The sequence below is a fragment of the Pituophis catenifer genome, unplaced genomic scaffold (genome assembly GCF_029215685.1).
Source record: "Pituophis catenifer annectens isolate HBS135680 unplaced genomic scaffold, rPitCat1.0.hap2 SCAF_3, whole genome shotgun sequence".
Lineage (NCBI taxonomy): Eukaryota > Metazoa > Chordata > Lepidosauria > Squamata > Colubridae > Pituophis > Pituophis catenifer.
The window spans coordinates 28,244,608-28,269,014 of record NW_027256883.1 but is presented as its reverse complement, the minus strand read 5'-3'; the positions used below and the strand labels follow the sequence as shown (position 1 = coordinate 28,269,014).

The following is a 24,407-nucleotide window of genomic DNA, read 5'->3' as shown; positions in this document are numbered from 1 at the left end:
TACTAAAAAGTCAAGTAAAAGCAGCCTCTCCTTGGCTAGTTTGAGCTGACATAGCTTTAATAATAATAATAATAATAATAATAATAATAACAACAACAACAACAACAACAACAACAACAACAACTTTATTGTCATTGTATGTCTATACACAATATACCCATACAACGAAATTCACTTAACACCCAAAGACCAGGTCCAACACACATAACAATCCCCAAACACACTCCCACACACCACAATTCCCCACCCACAGTTTTGGGACTGTGGATGATCATTTCTTCCCCTCCGAGGATATTTGGTCATTCCATGTCAAGTGGTCTGATTTCAGAAAAGTGCCCCACTCAACCATCATGGATTTTGATGAAATTTTGTGTGAACATGCACACATGTCCCCAGTGAACATTGGTAAAGTGTTATGTGTGCCAATGCAATAAAGATATAGACATAAAATATAAAAAGCCAAACTTTAAATCTTTTTTTCAAACCACACTATTTTTGGCCAACTTTGCTTCAAATTATCTAGATGGAGATCGCTCATGAGAATGTTTTTATTATTTTGTTTAATAGAGCACAAAAAGTTGTACCAGATGGCCAAGTTTTGTTTCTCTCGACAAAATATTGCTGGAGATATTATGTCTTAAAGTTGCTGGAACCTCAGAGTCTTACTGTAGATGGCTGCAGAATGGGGTCACACAAATGCTTATATTACTACAAGTATTGCATCGGCACACATAACTCTTTACCAATGTTCATTGGGAACATATGTGCATGTTCACACAGGATTTCATTGAAATCTGTGATGGTAAGCAGGGACCCCCAGACCACTTGACATGAAATGACCCTATTTCTTTTATTACTGAATTATTGCTTTCTTGTCTTAACAAAACAAGCAGCTATATTCTTGCTGTGATTGGTGAAACCTTAAGGAAATGTTGTATTGGCAGATATATATACAGTTTCCATTAAGAAATATTTTCTGATTGGAATTATTTGAAGAAAAGTACTACTCACATTGTTATGACTGATCATCTGTTACATTTAGCTGCTTTGTAGAATGAAGAATACATTGAAACTCATTGCAGTTGACATTGTGGGCAATTGTAGTAATTTCTCCTTCAAATCAAGGTTGAATTCTAATGATTAAATGGATATATATCCCTGGTCTTTCTCAGTATCATACAGATGTGGTTGCCATGGCTTTCTCTGAGGCTACAAGTTTACCCTACAAAGATGGGATTTTCTACTTGTCTCTCATTCAGATATTAATTTTTTTTTCAAGGTTGGCAAGTGTAAAATGGCATCTGCTTTCAGTGGAACCTGTTTCTAGCTATATAAAGCATAAATAAGAAGACTATATGATCAATTCCCAGATGTGTCTCTACTTCGAAGTATTAATACAGAGATGTAGTTTCTGTCAATCATGCTGCATAATTGAATATTTATGTTATAAAGTGTCAGTAAATTGGGGTTTTTTTTCTTGCTTGCTTTTTAGAGCGGACACAACAAGAATAGATTATTCAATACCTGCTAGGGAGAATTGGGCTCTGCCATATTTTGCTTGTCAAGTTGCAGCTCTAACAGGCTATCTAAAGAATAATATAAACTCCTCTGCTGAGGTAAGAGAAAAGTGTTTAAGAGGAAAGTAAATGGTAAAAAAAAAATGGATTTAAAAAGGGTGGGAAGTAGAAAAAGGGTGGGTCAAAATCACTTTGGGTCAATATGCTTTTGAGGGGATAGAACCAGCCTCTTGTTTTCTCCTTGCACACCAGGTGTTTAGAAAGATAACAGTGTTTTGCTAAAGCATATTTTTCTTCCTGAACCAGGAAACTATTTATTAAGTTCCCCTTTTGAAGGTGTGGTCCTATTCTACCAATCTCTGGTGTTAAAACATCTGACCTTGAGATTGTTTGAGATATTTATGATCTCTTGTTGGAATTTTCTTCCTCTGATCCTTTCTTTCAAAATAAACTTTCGACATTTTGCTATGCAAGAGTAAGTTCAAACACTGGACTCTTCCATACTGCTGTCTTAAACTCCGTGACTCTTGTGTGAAAACTGCCTGTAAAGGGAGCTAGCTTAAGAAGTCCTGCTCCATATTTAAAACCCCTCCTCTGCTTTGGCTACAGAGATAGCCTAGGGTTCTATCTAGACTGTGCTAACCCTTGGTTGCTAGATTCCTCTGCTTCTTTGCCCCTCCTACCTGTGGCAGGAAGACAATCACTTTCCATTTTGTGGGCAAGTCTTTGAGGTAAAAATCTTTTGTATCAGGGGTCACCAACCTTTCGGACGTCAGGGATCACTAAATTCATAATTTTAAATACCACTAATATGATTTTGTAAAAAATGCAAATAATTTTTCTGCGGACCACCATAATTTTCTCACAGACCATCAGTGATCCACGGATCACCAGTTGGTGACTGCTGTTTCGTATCACACCTTCTCCCCTGTACTTGACACCTTTCCATTTGTTGTGCCTGTTGGTGGACCGGTAGAAAAGAAGACCCCCATTGTTTTACTATTCTCCCTATAAATTGTGCTGTAGGAGGAAACTGGCAAAACTCTTTGTCAGTTTTACTTGGTTAAGAAAAAGAAAAGAAAAGAAAGGTCCACCGCTCCTCTCACACTGAAGAAAAACCATGAAAGATTCTGTCTGCATATTACTGACCCAGCAGGGTGGATTTGATTTAAATCGAGTCGATTTAAATCATGATTTAAATCACTAGTAAAAAGACTTGATTTAAATCAACTCGATTTAAATCATAATTTTTAAAGAGCAACTGTCATCTCTGCTACTCCTTTGACCCACTGTTGACTCACCGATAGTTCCAGTGTTGCAGAATATACAGCCTTGTGCTACATAACTAAGCTCCATTTCATGCTGAATAAACTAAATTATTTATGTATCTTAAATAGAAAACTACCTTACGATAGATTTTTACCCCAAAAGTTTATTATTAAAATAAATTCAATAAAAATAAAAAAAATCTGATTTAAATAAAAAAATCCGATTTAAATAAAAAAAATCCGATTTAAATTAAAAAAATCCGATTTAAATTAAAAAAAAATCCGATTTTTTTGATTTTTTAAAAAAAAATCATTGATTTTTATCCACCCTGTGACCCAGCAACCTTGTCTAGCCAAACTTGTAATGAATCACTTGGAATGAAAACCCGCAGGGGGCAGGAAAAGAGCAGGAGAGATGGCTGCAGAAAAGCAGCTGAACAGCTCACTGTTTCACCAATCCACTGCTGAAATTTAGGGGGGAAACAGAGTTCATCAATTAATGTCTCTTCAGATGGAAGCAGGCAAGCAGCCCCAGCAGTGCCTGTGGAAGGAAGCAATCAGAGGAAAATGTGCATTCCTGCATACAGTGGCCAGATTGCATTTAGTGGAGTTTCTGATTAGATACATCTGGAACTGCACAATAACAAAACTCCCAAGCAATTCTACCTTGTCTTTCCCAATATACATTCAAAGTTCCTAAGTTTAATTGGGTAATTTGTAATGCGTTTTAAAAAATCGTTTGCCTTTTCTTCTCATCTTTCTTATGCTCTTTTTTTCAGAGATTTTGCTACCTGCTGGTCAGTGCTTCAACATACACTTTTATGATGATGTGGGAATACAGTCATTATCTACTGTTTATCCAAGCGGTCTCTCTTTTCCTGCTGGATGTCATAGGGTTCACACAGACAGAGAAGGTACATTCAGACACATTCATTATATACTTTTAAATTCAGATTCTGCTTTGTTTTCTTTGCCTTCTGTAAGTTCCAACTGTAGGATTGGGGTGGGTTTAGGAAAAATAATAAAAAAGAATAGAGAGCAAATTATTGTGCAGCTGCAACTCAGAATTTGTTAAAAATCAAGGCATGTTGATGTTTTATTTCCCTATCTGTAGGTGCATGAAATATATAAAATCTACCTGTTTTCCCTCTTCCTGGGATATGTGTTACAATTTGAAAATCCAGCTTTATTAGTATCTCCATTATTAAGCCTTGCTGCTACGGCTTTGCTGGCAAAATACCTTCAGGTAAGGTTAGAGACATTATTTGTAGTTATGCACTTCTCCGTATTAAGGTTTCCATCGAGAAATAAACAGGTCTGTTGCTTTTTTGTAGATGAATATGAAAAAGGGAACTCTTCTTTCAAGGATGCTGAAAGTCATCTATTTTTATTTGGTATTCACAGTCACAGTGACTTTGAATCTTACAATGAAGGTAATCTTTATCTTTAAATACTTTCATTTAATTGTGCACAATAATACAGATAAATCATATCTAAGTTCCAAGAGAAGAGGACATTTCTGATGATACTATTTCCCCGTATTTTTTTAACTGGTAAAATAGTTAATGGACTAAGTCAGCCAAACCTCTCCGAATAGTAGATTAAAGTTATAGGAATGAAAACGCAACCTTGGAGGACACGATTAGAAAAAACTATAGAGTACAGTGGAAAAAAGATATTAAATGTTCCCAATGTGTTTAAGTTCCTTTTTTACAAATTTGGAATTAAAGTGTTGATGGGAAAATTTGGGAATGGGGGAGTGAGGGGAGCGAAAACAAAGAAGTGGAGGGCTGCTTCTCTTCCCAATTTTTTGATTACTGAAGTACAGTAAAAACAAAGATACTGAAGGAAAAACAAATACTGCCTCAAAATATCATTAACTAGTTTTGTAGTATAATATTTGGGTAGTCCTTGACTTAACAACAGTTCGTTTAGTGTCCGTTCAAAGTTACAACTGCTGAAAAAAGTGATTTATGACTGTTTTTCACACTTATGACCGTTGCAGCATCCCCATGGTCACATGATCAAAATTTAGATCCTTGGCAACTAACTCATATTTATGACAGTTGCAAATTCCCAGGGTATGTGATCACCTTTTGCAACCTTCTGACAAGCAAAGTCAATGGGGAAGTCAGATTCACTTAACAACCATGTTATTAACCTAACAACTGCAGTAATTCACTTAACTGTGGCAAGAAAGGTTGTAAAGTGGGGCAAAACTCACTTAACAGCTGTCTCAGCAACAGAATTTGGGGCTCTATTGTGGTTGTAAGCCAAGGACTGCCCATATATTTATTGAGAAACTGCTAATAGCTAAATGAAATTTCAAAGTGAGTTCCTTACATTCCCAGTTTTTGCAGATAGACCAATGATCTCCTCTCTCCAATAAGATCTTTGGTAATGATCTTTATAAGACTCCCTCCTCTTGTGGGCTTTTCCTTAACGGGATCTCCAGATTTTGTTGGACCCCACAGGTGGGTGAAGAACACAGAAGCTGTAGAGCAACCATATCTCACAGATAGAGGCTTCCCTTCAACCTTTGTTACATAAATGTGTTTTCTATTAAAAAATGTAATGCCAGTAATCAAATGATACTTATCTAATCTCATATAATTCTGTTACCTGAGTGAAAAGAATACTATCTATATGCTTTTTCAGTATGTCTTTTCTTTTTCAGACATTTATTTCCCATAAAGAAAATGAGCATTTAATTAAAGTCCTTGAAGTAAAATTGGGATTAAATACAAATAAGTAAGTTTGACATAATGATCTACCTAATTGCAAGTTTAATACCCCTGTACGGTAATAGTTTATAAAACAAAGAAATTAAGCACAATTCTAAAAGGTATGGTGGGTTGTTAAACAGAATGTTTTGACTTATGTTCTGAATTTTAACAAAGGGGAATCCAATCTTGGCTCAAATAGCACATACTTATTAGACAGCATTTTGTATTTGGTTTCCAAAAGGGATTAGTGGCATATAACAGTGCAACTGTTGTATTCTCAAAGGCTGCTGTTTCCTGTGAATGCTTCTGCTGCTGTGTGAAAAGAGACAGCTACTTTTAATGGTGCAGATAGGTATTCCATTGACACTTCAAGCCCTTTGAGAGATCCAGTGAGAAACCCTGCCCAGTCCTCATAATTATGTGCTAGAAGCACTGGATGAGGGCACTGAACCAGTTTTGAGCATCATCTCTGCCCACATGTAGTAGCAGTTATCATAAGCAGATACTTAGCAGTTGGGACATCTCTGGACTCTTTTTAAAATGTATGCTTCTGTCCTTGAGGAAATGCTATGAACTGTGTAGGCAAAGTCTTAGAAGCCAGAATAATTGATGAATAAAGATGAGATGCTAGTCCAGTGGTGGTGAAACTTTTACTCACCAAACAGGTCCGTGCTTCGTGCGCTTCATGTGCGCGTGTGCTATCCGCGCTAATGCGCATCTCCTTCCCATATGCTGCATGTGCAACCGCACCATCTGCGCATGCACACAGCTTTTGCGTGTGTGCTCCATGCGCTGTGCATACAATTGCACCATCTGCGCATGTGCATGGTTTTCACATGCACAATGCACGCACATGAACGCCATCTGCGCATGCTGCTCACCAGTACTTTCATGCGCATGCGCAGGAGAGCTCCAAAGACCAGCTGGGTCCCCTGAATTGCACGCATACGCACCGGAGGCCTGAACACCAGTTGGGGCGCACGCGCCTTCCCAGCTTCCGGTGAGTTGGGCAACAGCTCGCCTGCCTGGAAATATGGCTCCATATGCTACATCTGGCACTAGTCCCTTGTAAACTGAGGTTCAGGTACCAGTAAGAACACAATAAATTACCAAACAGCAGATCTGGAATAATTTTATATATTCCTTTAGTTTGCTTTGTTTCGTGCTTTTTTCTTGTGGAATGTTTTTATGATTGAGGTCTGCATCAATTTGATCAGCCCTGATCATCAAACATGCTGCCTGGGATTGACAGAAATAAGAATTAGCATCATCAAGTGGGTTTCCACAAAACACGTCTTATTTAGTGAGAGATCTCAGGAGTAGCTGTTAGTTAAGTGAGATCTGTGGACTAGTAAACTTGAGGGAGAAGCTAAAAGACAGGTCAAGGAGTTAAATGGAAAGCAAAGCTGAAGTAGCTGCTAGGTAGACAGCATGTGAGGAAGCAGATGGAACATTTGGGAAAAAAGAAACATGCTTATGTACAGGGGAAGGTGGAAAGGTGGCCTCATCTGAGAGCATCAAGTTGTCTTTCTGTAGAAGATGCTCACAGACTGTGAAAGTGGAAGAATTCCGGATAAAATGGGGTTGAATAGACTCAGGCCAAACATACATCTGGCCCCTGGAAAACTTAAGAGCAGCCCCTAAAACTTTCTAAAACATGCCTTCAAATCTTAATTTAAACGCACCCAGCCAAAGAAAAAAGTTATTCAACAATTGTGAAAAAACATATTTTAATTAAAGTGTACGTTAACTTAAAGCTGTTAAATTAACAGCTACACACTTTTCTTTGTTCTCATTGTTTTACTTTGGAGAGTCTCCCTAGTCTCCCACTGAAAGGCCAAAATGAGCCACTCGGCCTTCACTGTGATTTTGTTAAATAGAATTTATAGAGGAGATGGGCAGCATAAAAATTAACAAACAAACGAACAAATAAAACCGATGAAATAAGCTCTGTAGGTGGCCCCGTTGCTTGTTCTTTTAAACATTTATTTCTGAGCAAAATGAAGATATATTTAGGGAATAGTCTTTTCCATGCCAATCCAGTCAGTTTAGCAGGTTATTCTGATTGGCTGGGATCATGTCTGGCTATTTAATGTGTTTCGCTTCCATTGACATGAACAGGAACTTCACAGTTAATTGGCTGCTTTGTCAAGAATCACTTCAGACACCATCCCAAGACTTCTTCCTGCGGCTTACTCATTCTTCGCTATTGCCATTCTACATTTTGGTGCTAATTATTTGCCTTGCTTCTGTGGGTCAGGCTTCCTTTAAGAAAATGAGGTAAATTGATTTTTATCAAGTTTCATTTTTGTTCCATAGTTTCTGTAGATACTAGTTACTTGGTGTAAATGATACACCCATTACATGTTGCGTAAGGGGTTCCCAAACTATTCAGTGGTAGAATTAAATTTGAATTCTAACTTCCTTTGCATATGGTATAAGTATGATACCTGCATGTCATATTTGCATATGTGTTTAACACTTTTGTCCTTCATCTTCAAAATTAGGTAGAAAGAACGTGAGCTGTCTTTGCATTTGTTGTAGACTTTCTTACATTTCCTCCCTCAAATACTTCCAGATCTATAATTGGAACCTGTTGCAAATAGCTTATGACTATTTAAAAAATTCTTGATATTAGAAAGCATTTCTGGATAGTTAGAAAAATCCAAGAATTTGTGATAAGTTCTTGAACTGGGCAGAATTCATTATCCATTCATACGTTATAGTATGTATTTAGAATGCCTGGGGGTGTTTGTACCTCATTCTGTCCTTGGTAACTTCTTTGCTACACAGTTTTCTTGAATTATTGTTAAGACATCAGAGTTTAGATTTAAGAGAAAATATAACGAAGAGTACAATTGTTGGGTCTGGTGGGTCGTTTAATTGTCAAGCAGACTCCATAAGAGAGAGAGAGAGAGAGAGAGGTATGATGACTCCGTCTTCTTTCTCTTCCGCTGTCACAGCAATAAACAAGTCAACGAGCCAACCACACATGAGTGTGGGATTGGTGAAAGACCAGAAGTAGCCTACCATATATTGCACACAGTTTCCTTGGGGTTGCTTTCTATGATGATGGAAGGGTGAGTCCGTGAGAAGGCTGCATGGATTTCTTTTCACTGGGAAGGTGGAAGATATTACTGTTTATGTTATGCATACGGATTTTTTAAAAATTACTTGAACATGGATAAGGATGATTATGATTTTTAAATAAATATTGGTGGCTGGTTAATAACAGCCTTGAATTACAAGCATCTTTATATCGAAGAACAGCTTAGCAGGGAGAGTTGCAGTGGGAATCTCTATTTAAGTGAATTTGTTATTACTTCTGGGCTCATCAAAATGTGTTTTGCACGTATAAAAAGATGAGAATTAGTAACATAGTAGAAAATCAACTTAAGGCGTTTGCTCCTACAAGGTGCAGCATTAATCACCAAATTAGATTATTTTAAAAGGCAGTTATAGAAAAATCAGGTAGAGATAAGCTTATAAATGACTGCTGACTGTGATTGGCTTTATGTTACTTCAAACATTGCTTATGGAATATCTCTGCATAGTTGCCTAGAAACAGTAATAAAGAAGGAATACATTCTCATGTTTGTGAGCTTCCCAAAAGTATCTGATTGGCTACCATGAAAAACACAAACTGAAAGAAAGATTTTTGATGTTGTTATTGCCTTGGTTCCCTTTAAAATAAATGATTACAAACAACCAGCTGCCATTGTGCAAACTTGTGACTACCAATAAAATACAGCTTAATCTATTGCATTACAGAATCTTACACTTGATATCGATCATTGCAATATCAGACTTAGGTGGGCAACCTGTGATCTTAAGAACCATGGTTGAGGGTTGCATCTAATCTTTGAATTATATGCCAAGAGCCACACTCCAAGGAGTAGTAGGAAAACCAGATAAAAATTTGCTTTAATTTTATTTGTATGTAGTTAAATATAAAAGTATTTCATCAGAAATAAACGTTATGTAGGTCCAGTAATGTGTTTATATTTTCCTTCTTTCAAATTCTGCAACCATCTTTTGGACATCTTGGATGACCTGATATAAGGCTATCTTGGGTGCTCTGAGATGTTTTTGTTGCACCTTCTAGCATGTCCATTGGCCATATGGGTTGGGACTAATAGAGGTTGGGCAGTTGTTATTTGCCCTTTAGAAAACAAAACTAAGGCTGCCGCTTATATTTTGCCCTTATATACGAGTGAACAGACATGGTGAAGAAACATTACCTGCTGTTCCTAATCGAGGGGAAAATACATAATCAAGACCATTTGTTTCTGAATAACAAATGTTCCTATTCATAGGGTAACAGTATTGTTTTATTGTTTAATATAATATCTGATATTACCCAACCTTAAAGAAAGTCACATACTGTATAGGTGAATCTTCCAGGAACTTGCAAATCTTATAGATAACAAATAGCTGACATTCCTGTTGAGCTGACATGATACAGCTTTGGGCACTGATAAATAAAAAGAATTGCTTAGATGCACATAGAAGACACCTAATTTTTGGCACTATAAAAGCCTTGATCATCCTGATACGTGACATTATCAGAAGAACAGGGAGAATGTGACCCCGTTTGTTCTTGACTTCTCAGAAACAGTTGGTACCAGTTTTCACATGGTAACAGAAGTCTGTTTGCAAAGTTTGCAGAGGGTTACAAATGCCTCACAGATTTCCATTTTGTTTCTTGTTTGTGCACATGAAATCGGTGCCCATGAAGCTATCTTAGAATTGGCAGTGAAGTATCAATATAGTGTAGATGAAATTTAACTCTATTTCTCATTTCTCAAGTCTGAGTTCAGCGGGTTCTGCCAAACTTGTCCTTTCTTTTTTGCGACATCAGTACCACCCCTTTATCTTTTTTTCTGGATTTGTGTTGTTTCTCTAGAATGAAATACGTGTGGACTCCGTATGTTTGTATGATTGCGGCATTTGGAGTCTGTTCTCCTGAGCTTTGGACGACTCTTTTCAAGTGGATCCGACTGAAAACTGTGCATCCTGTTCTGCTGGTGAGTTCATCTTCTTTATAGTGGCTGTAAGGAATGGCTGTATTCACTGGTAAGCATATAAAAAGTCATCTCTCTTCAAAATCATGGTCTGCAGACAGGATATGGCCAAGCCTTTCTAGCCTGTTATCTTCTAGATATGTTCAGACAACAGTTTTTTGAAGTCTTGGTTGCTTGGTCAAGGGCTGGTCTGAGTTTTCTAGACAGGGGTCTCCAACCTTGGCAACTTTAAGCCTGGCGGACTTCAACTCTCAGAATTCTGGGAGTTGAAGTCCGCCAGGCTTAAAGTTGCCAAGGTTGGACACCCCTGTTCTAGGAGGCAATCATTTTAGGGAAAATTGATATGGGTAGGATTCGAAGGGTATGGTTTATGGATGGGGCTTGCTGCATAGGCTTTTATAGATAAAGATAGGAAAAGACTTGAGGTTGTAGAGACTTGTACTATCTCTAACTTGCATATTATTTTAACATGATCGTTGCAGTTCTGGATGCATCATTATATTTGATTTGTTATTTGGCTGAAGAACTGTAGGTTTAGAGAAGTCTCATGAGTCAGGCAAAATGTGAGTTACAGTGTGATCGTGACAGATGAATGGCTTAGTTATGGCCAAGGGAGGCTACAGAAGTATTGGTATTCTATGACTGTTCTCATTTATTCTGTGATATTGATTGCCTGGCGAAATAACCTCCTCAAGGGCTAAAGACCAATCAGAAGAAGGAAAGACTATATTGGCAACCTGCTTAGGGTACTAAGTGGACGCTAGATTATATCTTGTCTTCTTCTTCCCCTTCTGTTTGTTGCAAAGCAGAGGCTGTAGTAACATATGGCAATGTGAATACTTGGTTGAGTAAATGTCTGAACTTTATTGATGGTTGTCTCACTGGAGCTGGAGAAATATAGGCATTTTTGTATCTTATGTGTATGAGTGTGTCTGCTGGCTCACATGTGCTTACATGATACATACGTAACTGAAAATGTGCTCCTTTTGTACAGTAGTGGCCAAAATTGTGGAAACCTTTTGGGAAAAGTGTATTTTCTAAAACTAGCTAATAACACCACTTTTTTGGGGAGTAATACCATAAAATTATATATCAATGGAAAGATAATTTAATCAAGAATGTAATGCAATAACTTCTATGAAGGGTTTGCTGTTAGAGTAGCAGCTACAGTATAAAGAAGAAAAGTGAAGCACGTAGAAAAACGAGATATACAAAAATTATCACGTCAGTTAATACTTAGTTGGGTAACCTTTAGCATGAATTCCAGCCTTACAATGTCTTCCCATGAAATGAACCATGTCTTTTAATTCTGCAGCTGTTATAATGTGAAACCAAGATTGAATGATTGCATCTATTAACTGGGTTTTATTGCTGGATCGCTTCTGACTAACAAGTTTCTGTAGTTGGTTCCATAGATTTTCATTTGGGTTAAGGTCTGGGCTATTCCTAGGCCATTCCAGCAGTGGAATATGATTATCTTGAAACTCCCCAAAAAGTGGTGCCATTAGCCATCAAACCTCAAAAATACACTTTTCCCAAAAGGTTTCCACAATTTTGGCCACTACTGTACATTTATTGGCCATTTTTTGAGCATAGGTATCATCCACTCAAATCTGGTAGAGCTACCATCTGCCAATTTTGCATTTTCTGGATAATATGTGTATTACATCTCTTCCCTAGATGAGCATACATTAGAGGTACAACTCTTTTGCCATTTAATGGCAGTGTATTGGCAGCCTGAAATGAGGATTTCCTCGTACAGCTGAACCATTTATTGTTGCACTTACGGACTGCTACTCTCCTCCAAAGGAACTCTATATGCCCGTGATGGCGAACCTATGGCACGTGTGCCACAGGTGGCACGCGGAGCCATATCGGTGGGCACGCGAGCGTTGCCCTAGCACAGCTCCGGTGCGCATGCACGTGCCGGCCAGCTGATTTTTGGGCCTTCCGGGCTCACCAGAGCCCGGCTGTTTCCGGCCTCCGGAGGGCCTCCAGCGGGTGGGGAAGCCCGTTTTTCACCCTCCCCAGGCTCCAAGAAAGCCTCTGAAGCCTGGGGAGGGTGAAAAATGGGCCTACTGGGCCCACTGTGCCACCGCATGCCAAAAGCGTGGGGAGCATGGGGGGTCACATGCAGGGGGCCGGGGCGCATTGAATTATGGATGTGGGCACACACGTGCGCAACCCTGCCATGCTCCCCCTGCTTTTGGCACAGAACGGCAAAAAGATTAGCAATCATTGCTATATGCCATCTTTCATCAATGTTAAGATATAATCTTACATATGCCTATTAAAAAAAATCAATGGGATGTATTCCTAAGTAGAACTGTAGCCCCAAGACATGTACAGGAGTGATTTGAAAGAATCTGCATAGGTGGGAACCAAAAAGAAACTCCGAAATATAACTATTTTATCTGTCTGTTTACTTTTCTAGGCTCTCATTCTGAGTATGGCTGTTCCAGCTATTATAGGATTTAGTTTGTGGAAAGAGGTAAGAATAGAATATTATATACAATATAAATATTGCCTTCCCGCTCCTCCTCCTAACTATGCAGAATATTGGAAGATTTAATGATAAGAGCTAATACTTGCTTTTGATACAGTTCACCACATTATGTATAGCAAGCTTGCACACAGAAATTTCCTATAAGGATATTTAACCAAATGTCTGCACCTAAAACAGTAGCACTTACATGGAACATAAAACTAGATAGTACTTTTTGTCTTAACCATGATTGTACTTGGCTGACTTTAGATTCACAAGCTATGCAAGATTGGGCTTGGTTAACATTTGGATGGGAAACATCCAGTGAATACTAGGGCGATAAGCTACAGCAATGTTTGGAAGTAAAAAAGTAAAAACTTAAAAGCTGAGCAGGAGAAGCATATATCCTACCAGTCCTCCATCTTGGCTCCGCCCCGTTTGGAATTCTGGCTGGGGAATTCTAGAAGTTGAAGTCCACACATCTTTAAGTTGTCAAGGTTGAGAAACACTTTAGCTAGAGTGAGAACTATCTTGGAAGAAAGCAGTGGCTACAGCTTTCTATAATGCTGCCAAGAAAATTACATGGACTGGGCTTGAAGGAGGTTTTAGCTTTATCTCACATGCAATTCTAATAATGTTTTTAAAAGATCTTTGAATGATATTGAATATCTTAACAAAACTAGGAGTACTTATATTAATACCCTAAGAGATTTAATTAGATGAACCCAAAAGATGCATTTCTATTAAGGTGCATTATGACAAAGAAACGGAATTTTGCTGTATGTAGCAAATGGATTTTTGAGCATGTAAAATGTGGTTTGATGGTAAAGCTAGAAAGGTGTTTTTAGTCCACTTTCCTGCATTATTTAAAGTTTTGTAATTTGTCTTCCCACAGTTCATAGCCTTGGTGCTTCCTTTTAGTTTTTTCCTAGGATAATGGCAGAACTCTCAGAGCTCCAAGAATTTTATGACCCTGATACAGTAGGACTCATGACCTGGATTAAGTAAGTAATAATTATTATTTTTTTCTAATTTCAGAATATGTTGGTAATCTATGATTCACAGTCATCATTTATCACATAGTTGGTTCAAGAATTCTTTCCTGAGTTTATCCAGGCTTGTTGTGTGCTATAACACTGTTATCTAAAAACTCTTAGTGGTTTAACCACATGAGCATTAATTGATACACCATCATTTTCACATGTTTGAAATTTGATTATTACAAGATGATTGAGAAGGCTTTAGAACGGGGGTGGGCAATTAATTTTCCCACAGGTGCACCTGGGAAACGGATTGTTCAGAGGGCTGAACTCAGGGGTGAAATGCTCCTGGTTCAGACCGGATCACCCGATCCGGTAGCGATGACGGCAGGTGGTTTGGAGAACCTGTAGCAAAAATCCCTCCCCCCCCCATGCCCAGCCTAGCCGCACAATCATCAGAGGCTTTTTTAAAAAAAATTTAAAAGCATTTTTTCTACAACCTCTTCGGCTGAAAAAATGCTTTTAAAAGTAAAAAAAAAAGCCTCTGATGATCGTGCGGCTCAGCTGGGACGGTCAGAGGCTTTTAAAAGCATTTTTTTCTACAACCTCTTCAGCTGAAGAGGTTGTAGAAAAAAATGCTTTTAAAAGCCTCTGACCATCCCAGGTGAGTTGTCTGATCAGCAGAGGCTTTTTTTCTTTTAAAAACCTCTGACGATCCCAGCTGAGTTGCCTGATCGGCAGAGACTTTTAAAAGCATTGTTTTTTACAACCTCTTCAGCTGAAGAAGTTGTAGAAAAAATGGTTTGAAAAGTAAAAAAAAAAAAAAAAGTTCACCACGTCCACCCAGTCACATTACCCCACCACCACTAAGCCACACCCACAGAATCAGTAGTAACAAATTTTACGTTTCACCACTGGCTGAACTAATAGGGCTGCTGCCACCATTGCCACCACTACTTTCACGAGCCACACAGAAACAACCAAAGGGCTGATTGTGGCCCATGGGCTGTAACAGGCCGTATGTGGCCCATAGGCTGTAAAATGCCCAGGTCTGCTTTGGAAACTATCATTATACATTTGTACAAACCATAGTTTCTTTAGCATCAATATTTGAATCAGGAACTCTGACTTGTTTCCTTTTTAAGCAAGCCAGGAACTCAAACCCAGCACAAAACAGGTCAGTTTACACGAGACAAGAAGGAAGGAGGAAATGTCTATCGTTGACATAGACCCAAACTATTCAGCAGCTTAAAAACAAAAACAGCATTTTCAGTCAGTGAAACAAAGTAATAAAGCTACATACCCAAACAAAAACTTTTCAGAGGCAGGACCGCAAGCAGGGGTGAAATCCGGTAGGTTCTGACAGGTTCTGGAGAACCGGTAGCGGAAATTTTGAGTAGTTCGGAGAACCAGCAAATACCACCTCTGGCTGGCCCCAGAATGGGGTGTGAATGGAGATTTTGCAGTATCCTTCTCCCAGGAGTGGGGAGGGAATGGGGATTTTGCAGTATCCTTCCCCTGGAGTGGGGTGGGAGTGGAGATTTTGCAGTATCCTTCCCCTGCCATGCCCACCAAGCCACGCCAAGCTCACCAAACCACGGCCACAGAACCGGTACTAAAAAAATTGGATTTCGCCACTGACTGCAAGGAACACATTACCAGATTTTATGATGTTATGAAAACATGTCTAATTGTGCAGGAAAAGGTGTGATCAGCTGGAAGCCGTGCCAAAGTACCATTGACTGTAATTGCTTCTGGGCCAATAAGTGCCAGGCTTTGGGGCAGCAATCCTTTTTCTAGGCATAAACCTACAGAGTTGTTTTAAGATTTATTGAAGTCATGGGGATTAGGTTACCAGCATTAGAAGTCTTTTGTCCCCTAAATCAATTGGGCCAATCCTTTTGTAATTTTATTATAATGACTTTTCTGTGAACTGGCAAGGAGGCAGGTCTTTTTACTGGTAACGGGTGAGTTATTTATAAAACCACCATCTGGATTCTTACAAAGAACTGACCTTTACACTGAGGAACAAAATCTGGCTCGAACAGGATTTCTGAATTCTATATGTTCTTCATGGAATTCTTCATGGAATATGTGAGAGACAAGGCCTCATTATTTTTTTTACAGAAGACAGGCTCCTATTGCTGCCGTCTTTGCTGGAAGTCCACAGTTAATGGGTGCAATCAGACTGTGCACTGGATGGATGGTGACAAATCTACCCCTGTATAATGATGATGACCTGCAAAAGAGAAATGAAAATGTGAGTCCATTTACCCTAAGATAGCAGGTGCCTTGCATGTAAAACTAAAACTGGAACTTTTTTCAGATAACCTGAACTCAAACTTCATAGGTAAATACATAATGTACAATACTATTTCTCAATCTCTGAAGCTTGTGGCAGCTGCTCTTTATCCAGAGGTCCAGACAGATTTCTCACAGGAAGGCATTGAAATCTATTCTGAAACTGCAGACACCAATATTTTTTTTAAAATGTCAAATTTTCCCATCTCTCTGTCCCCTCCATCTAGCTTTACTTTCTGTTCTAGGGAGCTTCTACATACAATAGCTTGTCCATAAGTACTCCCTATAGACAATCCAATAATTCCTCATCTTTTTGGATTAATCTGGGGAGAGGATGGGTGATTTTGCTTCCAGGCTCCTCATCTTCTCTTCCAAAATGATAACCAGCTATTGCTTCCAGCATACATATTTTCAACTAAATATCTTTTCAATCCATAGATTTTTCAGATCTATTCCAAAAGATCAGCTGAGGATATCTACAAAATACTCACATCTTACAAAGCTACGTATCTGGTCATAGAAGATTCAATTTGCAATGAAGTTGGACCAGTGAGAGGATGCAGGGTTAAAGACTTATTAGATATTGCCAATGGTCATGTAAGTAGTAGTGTGACATAGTTCAGTCACCAGCTCTTGTAGTTTACATGATACATTAATAATTTGCATAATAAGTGTGTGAGCCAAATTCAGCACATTTTTTCAGAAGCAAGATCTACTTGCTCAATGGTGATTGCTACAGATAAATATTACATAGGATACATCTTGTGACCTATTCATCTGTATAACCTGTATAAGATTCTGAAAAGCAGTCATGGAAGGTAATCATAGCTGAGCAATGCATTGAAACCGAGTTCTTTCGATTTAGCCCAATGCCACAATGTGAATGCTCCACACGCACACACATTTGAAGTGAAAGCAAATCCTTCAGGGACCAGTTGTAAGTTCCTTCGCTCAACAATGTCATAACTGATCTCTGAGTAAATAGTCATAAATCAAACACTACTAATATTGGTTAAGATGATGACCTAGAAATCAGAAAACTGAATTCTAGTTCCTCCTTGGGCAAAACCAGTCATTCTCAGCCCACCTCACCTCACAGGGTTGTTACTTTGGAGAAAATCAGAGGGAAAAGGGGTATTGGTATGACCCTCACCTTGAGTTGTGTATGAAAAAACAGTGGAATAAAAATCCTTTTTAAAAAGCAAACAAATTAACTGGTTACATGCGTATAACATTTTTAGTTTTTAAAATTGCTCCTTTTTGTATAAAGCACTTCCATTGGAACCTAATATTGTAGTAATATTACTACTTTCACATTGGCATTATAAACATGAATTTAATTAAGGATTCCAATATAAAATGTATTTGATTCCTCCCTGAAGATAAATATGTATTTTGTTGTTTATTGTTTTCTTGTTTTCCTCTAGGTTTATTATGAAGAAAATGACAGCTCTGGCTTCTCAAAATATGGGCGGTTTTGTCAGGAGATCAAAATGAACTATTCTCCATATGTGAATTACTTCACACGAGTATACTGGAATAGGTCTTACTTGGTATATAAAATCAATTCTATAATATCTTTTCAATCCTGAGATTTTTGCATCCTTTGAAGATGGACTTTGCGTAATTTTTAAAAAGGCTAAGGTTTCCAACAAACCTTTTTTCTATTGCATATAAATTGCAGATGCACACAAAGGCACATCATTGACTACATGAAAACTGCGTAGTGTATCCTGCATGACTATTACAGACTGACACAGGCATCTCTCACAAGAGAGAGATATGCCCAGAACTATAGAAGATACAACTGTCTTCCAAGAATTAAAAGGCATCTTTCCAGTTTTTCACTTTTAACATCAATTTGGTTTCAGTTTCATAGCAATTACTTTTTTAGCTATGTTTATTTATGTTGGCAAATACAAAAAAAGGAATAAGAGAATTTGCTGGACATTATTCTCCGGTTATATACATATATCTGGGTTTGGAAGTGGGGTGGGATGGGGAACGTTCCGCTATTTTCATTAGTTTGGAAATCCCACTATATTCCTGGAATTTGTTACTATGGGAAAAGTAGGGAGACAAATGGCTGAGAATGATAGACTGAGGAGTAAGGCTGTGCAGACTAAGCTGTTGGCTGAGAGCAACTCTCTGATTGGGGCTATCTTTTTTATTATTATTTTTAGTAGAGCATTATTATACTCTTATGTTTGGTGAAAGGTTTGGTTTAGGTACCCAATCAATAATAGTATTCTAAATAAGTTGAATTAAATAAAGATTTCCTTTCAGTTCTGTAAATCATATATTTTAGGCATTATGTCCTATCTAAAAAAAGTAATGAACCAACATAAAATTTAGCCCTTTAATAAGAAAAGGTTGACGGCTCATATTCTAGAAGTTTAGCTTCAACTACTTTCTACTTTGTGGGATTATTCTGTTCATTGCTTATGTTTTTGTGTAATTATTTGCATTTATCATTTGTTCCTAGTCGTTATCAGGACAAATTATTCATTGTGGCTTAAGAAGAATATTCCACCCATTTGCTCTTCTATTCATTGATTTTATAATATGCCCAGATAAATTTGGATTTGTAAGCCAAAATAAAAGATCAGATTTTGTTCATGAATCCTTATGTATTTTGGTAGCTGCAGTTAAATTTTATTTATTCCTGATTTCTTCATCCATTTGAATGGTGGAGCAAGCAAACCATATTTACATACTCATTTTTGTTTTTTTTAATTAAATCCGGATTTCTGGCTTGACATCCGAATGTGGCAATTGTCTGGTTAAAATATTTCTGCAAAATTAAGTCAAAATGCCACTAATGACCAAACTAATAATGTAAATTGGCTTACTTTCATAAAGTAAAAGTTCTTATTATATTTTAGTATAACTTTATTCTTCACAGCTTTTTTATTGTTAAACTTCCTTTTCTACTTTTGTTCTCTGAATTTCTCCTGTGTTTGATCTCATGGTCTTGAATTAAAAAGTTATTTAACTGTATGCCCTGAAGATGTTCCTAGTGTACTTGCTGAAAAAGTATTTTATTCCAAAATTATATTTTTTCTGACTTTATTATTATACTTAATAATACTTAACGAAATAGCCAGAGAGAAAAAATGTGAATATTTTATCATGGTCTTGTTGTATGGCATTTTTAGGGAAGCTAATCAATGCTGCCTTTTATTGTGCAAGTCAAAGCTCCTTGAACATAAGAATTTGAAAATGTAATTATTTTATTTTACATTTAATTTGAGCTTGGAAATATCCTGCCAGGGATATCCATACCAGAGGCTGAAAAAGTCAAGAATGGTGCCCACATCCATGTACTCAAAACCCTGTCCTTTTTTTGTATGTGCATTAGTGCATGTAAAAATGGCTTTGGTCTCATAGTTAGGCTACCATCTTGATGTTTTTGGCCTCTCCCTTCAGGCTGCCCTGCCTCCTGCCATAAAGAATCACTCCAAATCAGCTGGATGTGAGGGCAATCTAGTTGTGACATCTCTGACCCCATTGATCGCTAGGGCTGATTTGCCTCATCTGACTGGCTAGGCAGTGTCCTTTTCCTCCTTCACCGTGCCGTGTGCATTCCTCCCAAATCTGTGCACTCCAGGGAAGAGGACAACTTTCTCAGATAAGAGGTGTACCAGTTTTCGGTGTAAACCAAATCACTTCACAGAACCTGTTGTAGTCTGGGTTTTGAGTAAAATTATCTTAAAAGGGACAAAAGTCTGGAATGCATTGAAATGTAATTTTCTTTAATATTACAGTCATTTATTTCTGTACAAGTTTATGTCTCTGTGCTTTTATGTTGTAGCAGTAAGTTAATGAAAGATACATTTGCTTTAATTTCTAAAAGAAATTAACTTTACAGTACTACTGCTAACCATGGTGTTGTGACATTTGAGGGAGAGATGATAAATTGTGCTCTTAAATGTTCTGCTCATTTGGTATTAAGCCATTTTCTTTTATTTTTATTTGCGAAGCCTATAGAAATATATACAGATAGCATTTCGTTCAGTGGTCTTGAATTTTGAACACAAATTCTAATTCTCTGAAATAGTTGTAGTGGATTGGCCTTTCACGAATCCCAGTCCTTCCAACCAGTGCAGATAAAATTTCACAATCCTAAAATGAATTCCTTTTGAATACTATTCCCAGTGCTGAATATTGTAAAAGTTTAGAGAATACACATTTATGTTACAAAATTTTACAGTTCTGTATATTCTCAGAAAACAGTTCTGACCATGAGCAAGAAATGTGTATCTCTCTCTCGAGTGTCAGTGTGTCTTATAATTTAAATAATGGGGATCTTCCCATACTTCACTGGTTATGCTTGAACTGAAGGATAAGAACTTTCAAGTTGTAAAATCTCTTAAAATGCTGAGTTGTAATGAGATCCTTTTGAAAAGGAATTTGTAATGTAAAAAAAAAAACAGCTCTTAAAGGCTCAGGGAGACCAATGCTCAATCATAACAGTGTTAAATTCCATTTCTGGTTTCTGAATTAAGTGTTGGGAGTTTTTAGGGAGTTGTGTTTAATTTTTTGCTATTCCTTCAGGATTTGGAAAATAACAAGATTGTGGAATCATGTAAGCATGACAAGTATGTATTCCCCGCACTTAATATAGTTCAAAAATAATTATAGCTGTTGAAAACACATATGCTCAAAGATCTAAACCTTGGCTGTCAGTATTGCAATGCTGTTGGAGAATGTGCCTTGTAAACTTCTCTTTTTAAAAAAATGTAAAACTCAAACCTTTGTGCACTTTGCAGATTTTTTTTCCTGAGAAATCCACAAAACAAGACCTTGTCTTGAATTTGGTTTTAAGAAGGCCTTACAGAAGGGAGAAAGGAGAAATATATAGTGATTGATAACAGTAACTACTAACCCATAAGAAAGGTGTGTAAGCCATATCCTTTTTAGCAGAGTTATTTTTCTGTATTCACTTAAATGTATAAAGAGGTTGTCTGCTTCGGGGTTTAACTTTATTTGAACACAGCCATCCTCCTCTTCCTCCTCACGGATAGTTGCTTCAATTATTCTCCCTTTCTTCTGAAAACTTTTTTAAAATATTGTTAAAAATGCAATCCATTCAGTCTATCAAAAAGCATGATTTTACTGGAAATATGTTAGGGAGACATATGCTATCATGGGAACATAGGTTGCTGTTTTAGACAATCGCACCACCTAGCAGTCTAATTTGATATTATTTAGAAGTGCAGATGGTTGAAATGATTCATCTTTGTGGATGCAAACTTGAAACCAGGGTTTCTACAAAGCATATGTTGCATTGCTAAAATAATTAGTTGCTTTCCCTAGTATAGAGCTGTCAAACTCCCGGCCCCTGGGCCGGATGTGTTACACACTGACCATGCCCGGTTTAGTGAAGGGGGGAAAAGTCCCGATATGTCATGTGACGCCACTGTGAGTTTGACACTCCTGCCCTAGTACCTTTTAGCTTTGTTGGATTACGGTTTCTGGAATTACAATCCTGCATCTTTAGAAGGCATTTACAATCATTGATAAATGCAACACCACCATAACTGGCTTGCAATATGCACAGGGAATTCACCCAGTTAATTAGGCCAATGACAGGTACAACCACGTTTAAATTGGAAAAGAAGGGTTAGGGTTAGGGATAACATTTTGATCTCAGGAAGGAGAAAGGTAATTCTGGTTCTTTCTTTCCACAGTAAAAGAGCTGCTAAAAAACTCAAGGCACTCACCATATCATATCAAAACTGTCAATTTCTGCTTATTTCAAAGCAAAAATTTAAGAGAGCTGTAGAGCAGACTTTCAAAACATCTCCAAAAATAAAGATCGTTGCTAATTATCTTAATATTTCATTGTAAACAACAATCATTTTAGATTAATCTCTTGCCATGTATCCATGTAAACAGACGTTTCGATCGTGTTTCTAGAATAAGTAGGCCCTTTTTCTAAGCAGATGTCCATCAAGCAGTCATCCTCATTCAGGCTAAAAACTATTTTTTGTATGTGTATCTTCTCACTTTATTTTCCATGTCACAAACAAAACAGCCTTTTTACATACTATTCATTCACACTGCACAATTTTCCCCAAACTCATCAGTGATTCTTTCATTAACACCATTTGCTGAAGCATGGCATGGCATGCAATTATCACCAATCTATGAATTCCTGCTAAATGTTTTTAATATTCTAGCTGTCATCAGCTTATACTGCCTGACATAAACTTTAACCGTTTTATTCAATTATTCCACACCTTCTCTTCCAAGTGTGTGTATTCATCAACATCACAAGATCACATCTTCATTCAGCTCTATTACATATTTTTCTCTTCATCTTGCATTTGTTAATTCATGCACTTCATACTGTACACTTCTTAAACTATGTGTCTCAGTCTTCCATATTCCTTGTTGTGAATAGAAGGGTTCCTGAATATTATCCTATAACACCCATCATGACGTGTTACTTGAAGCTTTCATGTTGTGCTTTTTAGTCAAGATAACAAACCAATGTTACGAGCCCTAGTTGTTTCAATAACATGTCCTGTTCCCTCCTAACAGAAAAACACTGTACAGGTAGTCCTCGACTTAATGACCACAATTGAGCCCCAAATTTCTGTTGCTAAGTGAGACATTTGTGAAGTGAGTTTTGCACCATTTTATGACTCTTCTTACCATGATTGTTACACTGCAGTTGTTAAATTAGTAATACAGTTAAGTGAATCTGGCTTCCCCATTGACTTTGTCAGAAGGTGGCAAAAAGTGATCACATGTCACCAGGACATTGCAATCATCATAAATATGAGTCAGTTGCCGAGTGTCTGAATTTTAATAGTGTGGAGATGCTGTCACAGTCATAAGTGTAAAAAACAGTCATAAGTCACTTTTGTCAGTGCCTTTGTCAGTATCCCTAAAACAGTCACTAAATGAAATGTTGCAAGTCAAGGACTACCTGTAGTGATTCATTTTGGCCAAACATGCTACAAGCACAATTGAAGCTCAGTTTTATCTCAAGCACATTCACATCTCCTTCAGTATGGTTCCCTCTGAAACTGAAATGTGAATTTAAATATGCATATTTATCACTCTATCCTTTCACACAGGCACACACATGTAAATGCAAATGTAAAACTGGGTTTGCAAATTCTCGAGGCACCTGAACGATTATAACATACAATGAGCAAATGCAAACCAGAGGCCAATCTCCTTTCACTTACTACGGTAGAAGAAAGCAGCATGAGAAGGGAATCCATCATAGACTTCTGCAGTTTATCAAATCCTAGTTCATCCACCTAAGTCAACAAGCACTATGATGAGCATGATTGAGGCAGAAATCCCCGTTTTAAATATGAACAAGAGCCAGCTTCACATGTCACATGAAGACATTTATTTAAGTAAACTCTCCTGATGAACTGGGAGACATATCTATTTTTTGATTTTGTTCACGGTACTATGGAAGTGGATTGCTGTTACGTTTTTTCTAGTTCAGAGTCTCAGCCCATATGGAGAAATCCAATCTAAGCACTGCAACAACCATGTCCAAACTGCTCATTGACTAAATCTGACCAAGGATCACCACCTGTGGAATCTTCAAGCTTTCAAGAATATGCCTAGAGTCACTGAAAGAAAGTGGGACGACTGCCATATAAATTCTCTAAATTAGTGTTTTCAATCTTGGGAACTTTAAGGCAGGGGTCTCCAACCTTGGCAACTTTAAGCCTGGTGGACTTCAACTCCCAGAATTCCCCAGTTTTGCTTTGCTTTGGGAATTCTGGGAGTTAAAGTCCACCAGGCTTAAAGTTGCCAGACCCCTGATTTAAGGCATACGGATGCCAGCTCCCAGAATTTCCCAGCCAGCCACACTGGGGGATTCTGGGAATTGAAGTGTACATGCCTTAAAAGTTCGCAAGGTTGAGAAAGACTTGTATTGTTTACAAGTGCCCAACAGTAAGCCTTAAATCATAGCTAACATAAAGCTGAGCGATAATCAGCCAATCTCACTTAAAGGGGTATGAAACAGTCATTCACCTTTACTTGCCACAGTAACTCACTTAGCAAAGAGTTAGAAAAGTGGATTGTCTAAAATGCTGTATGCTCGCAATAAATAGTTTACTAAAC

At 37.7% G+C, this 24,407-nt stretch overlaps 1 protein-coding gene across 1 annotated transcript in view; it reads left to right on the top strand.

Moving 5' to 3' along the window:
• DPY19L4 (dpy-19 like 4) overlaps positions 1-17,893 on the top strand; it is a 38,216-nt gene extending 20,323 nt beyond the window's left edge. Inside the window, exons 7-19 of the mRNA XM_070942119.1 lie at positions 1,493-1,616; positions 3,565-3,699; positions 3,900-4,031; positions 4,120-4,218; positions 5,463-5,536; positions 7,633-7,791; positions 8,475-8,591; positions 10,418-10,538; positions 12,970-13,026; positions 13,942-14,024; positions 16,128-16,260; positions 16,740-16,898; positions 17,729-17,893. Coding sequence (XP_070798220.1) covers positions 1,493-1,616; positions 3,565-3,699; positions 3,900-4,031; positions 4,120-4,218; positions 5,463-5,536; positions 7,633-7,791; positions 8,475-8,591; positions 10,418-10,538; positions 12,970-13,026; positions 13,942-14,024; positions 16,128-16,260; positions 16,740-16,898; positions 17,729-17,893 — 1,558 coding nt within the window. The remainder of the gene's footprint in view (positions 1-1,492; positions 1,617-3,564; positions 3,700-3,899; positions 4,032-4,119; positions 4,219-5,462; positions 5,537-7,632; positions 7,792-8,474; positions 8,592-10,417; positions 10,539-12,969; positions 13,027-13,941; positions 14,025-16,127; positions 16,261-16,739; positions 16,899-17,728) is intronic.
• The last annotated feature ends 6,514 nt before the right edge of the window (positions 17,894-24,407 follow it).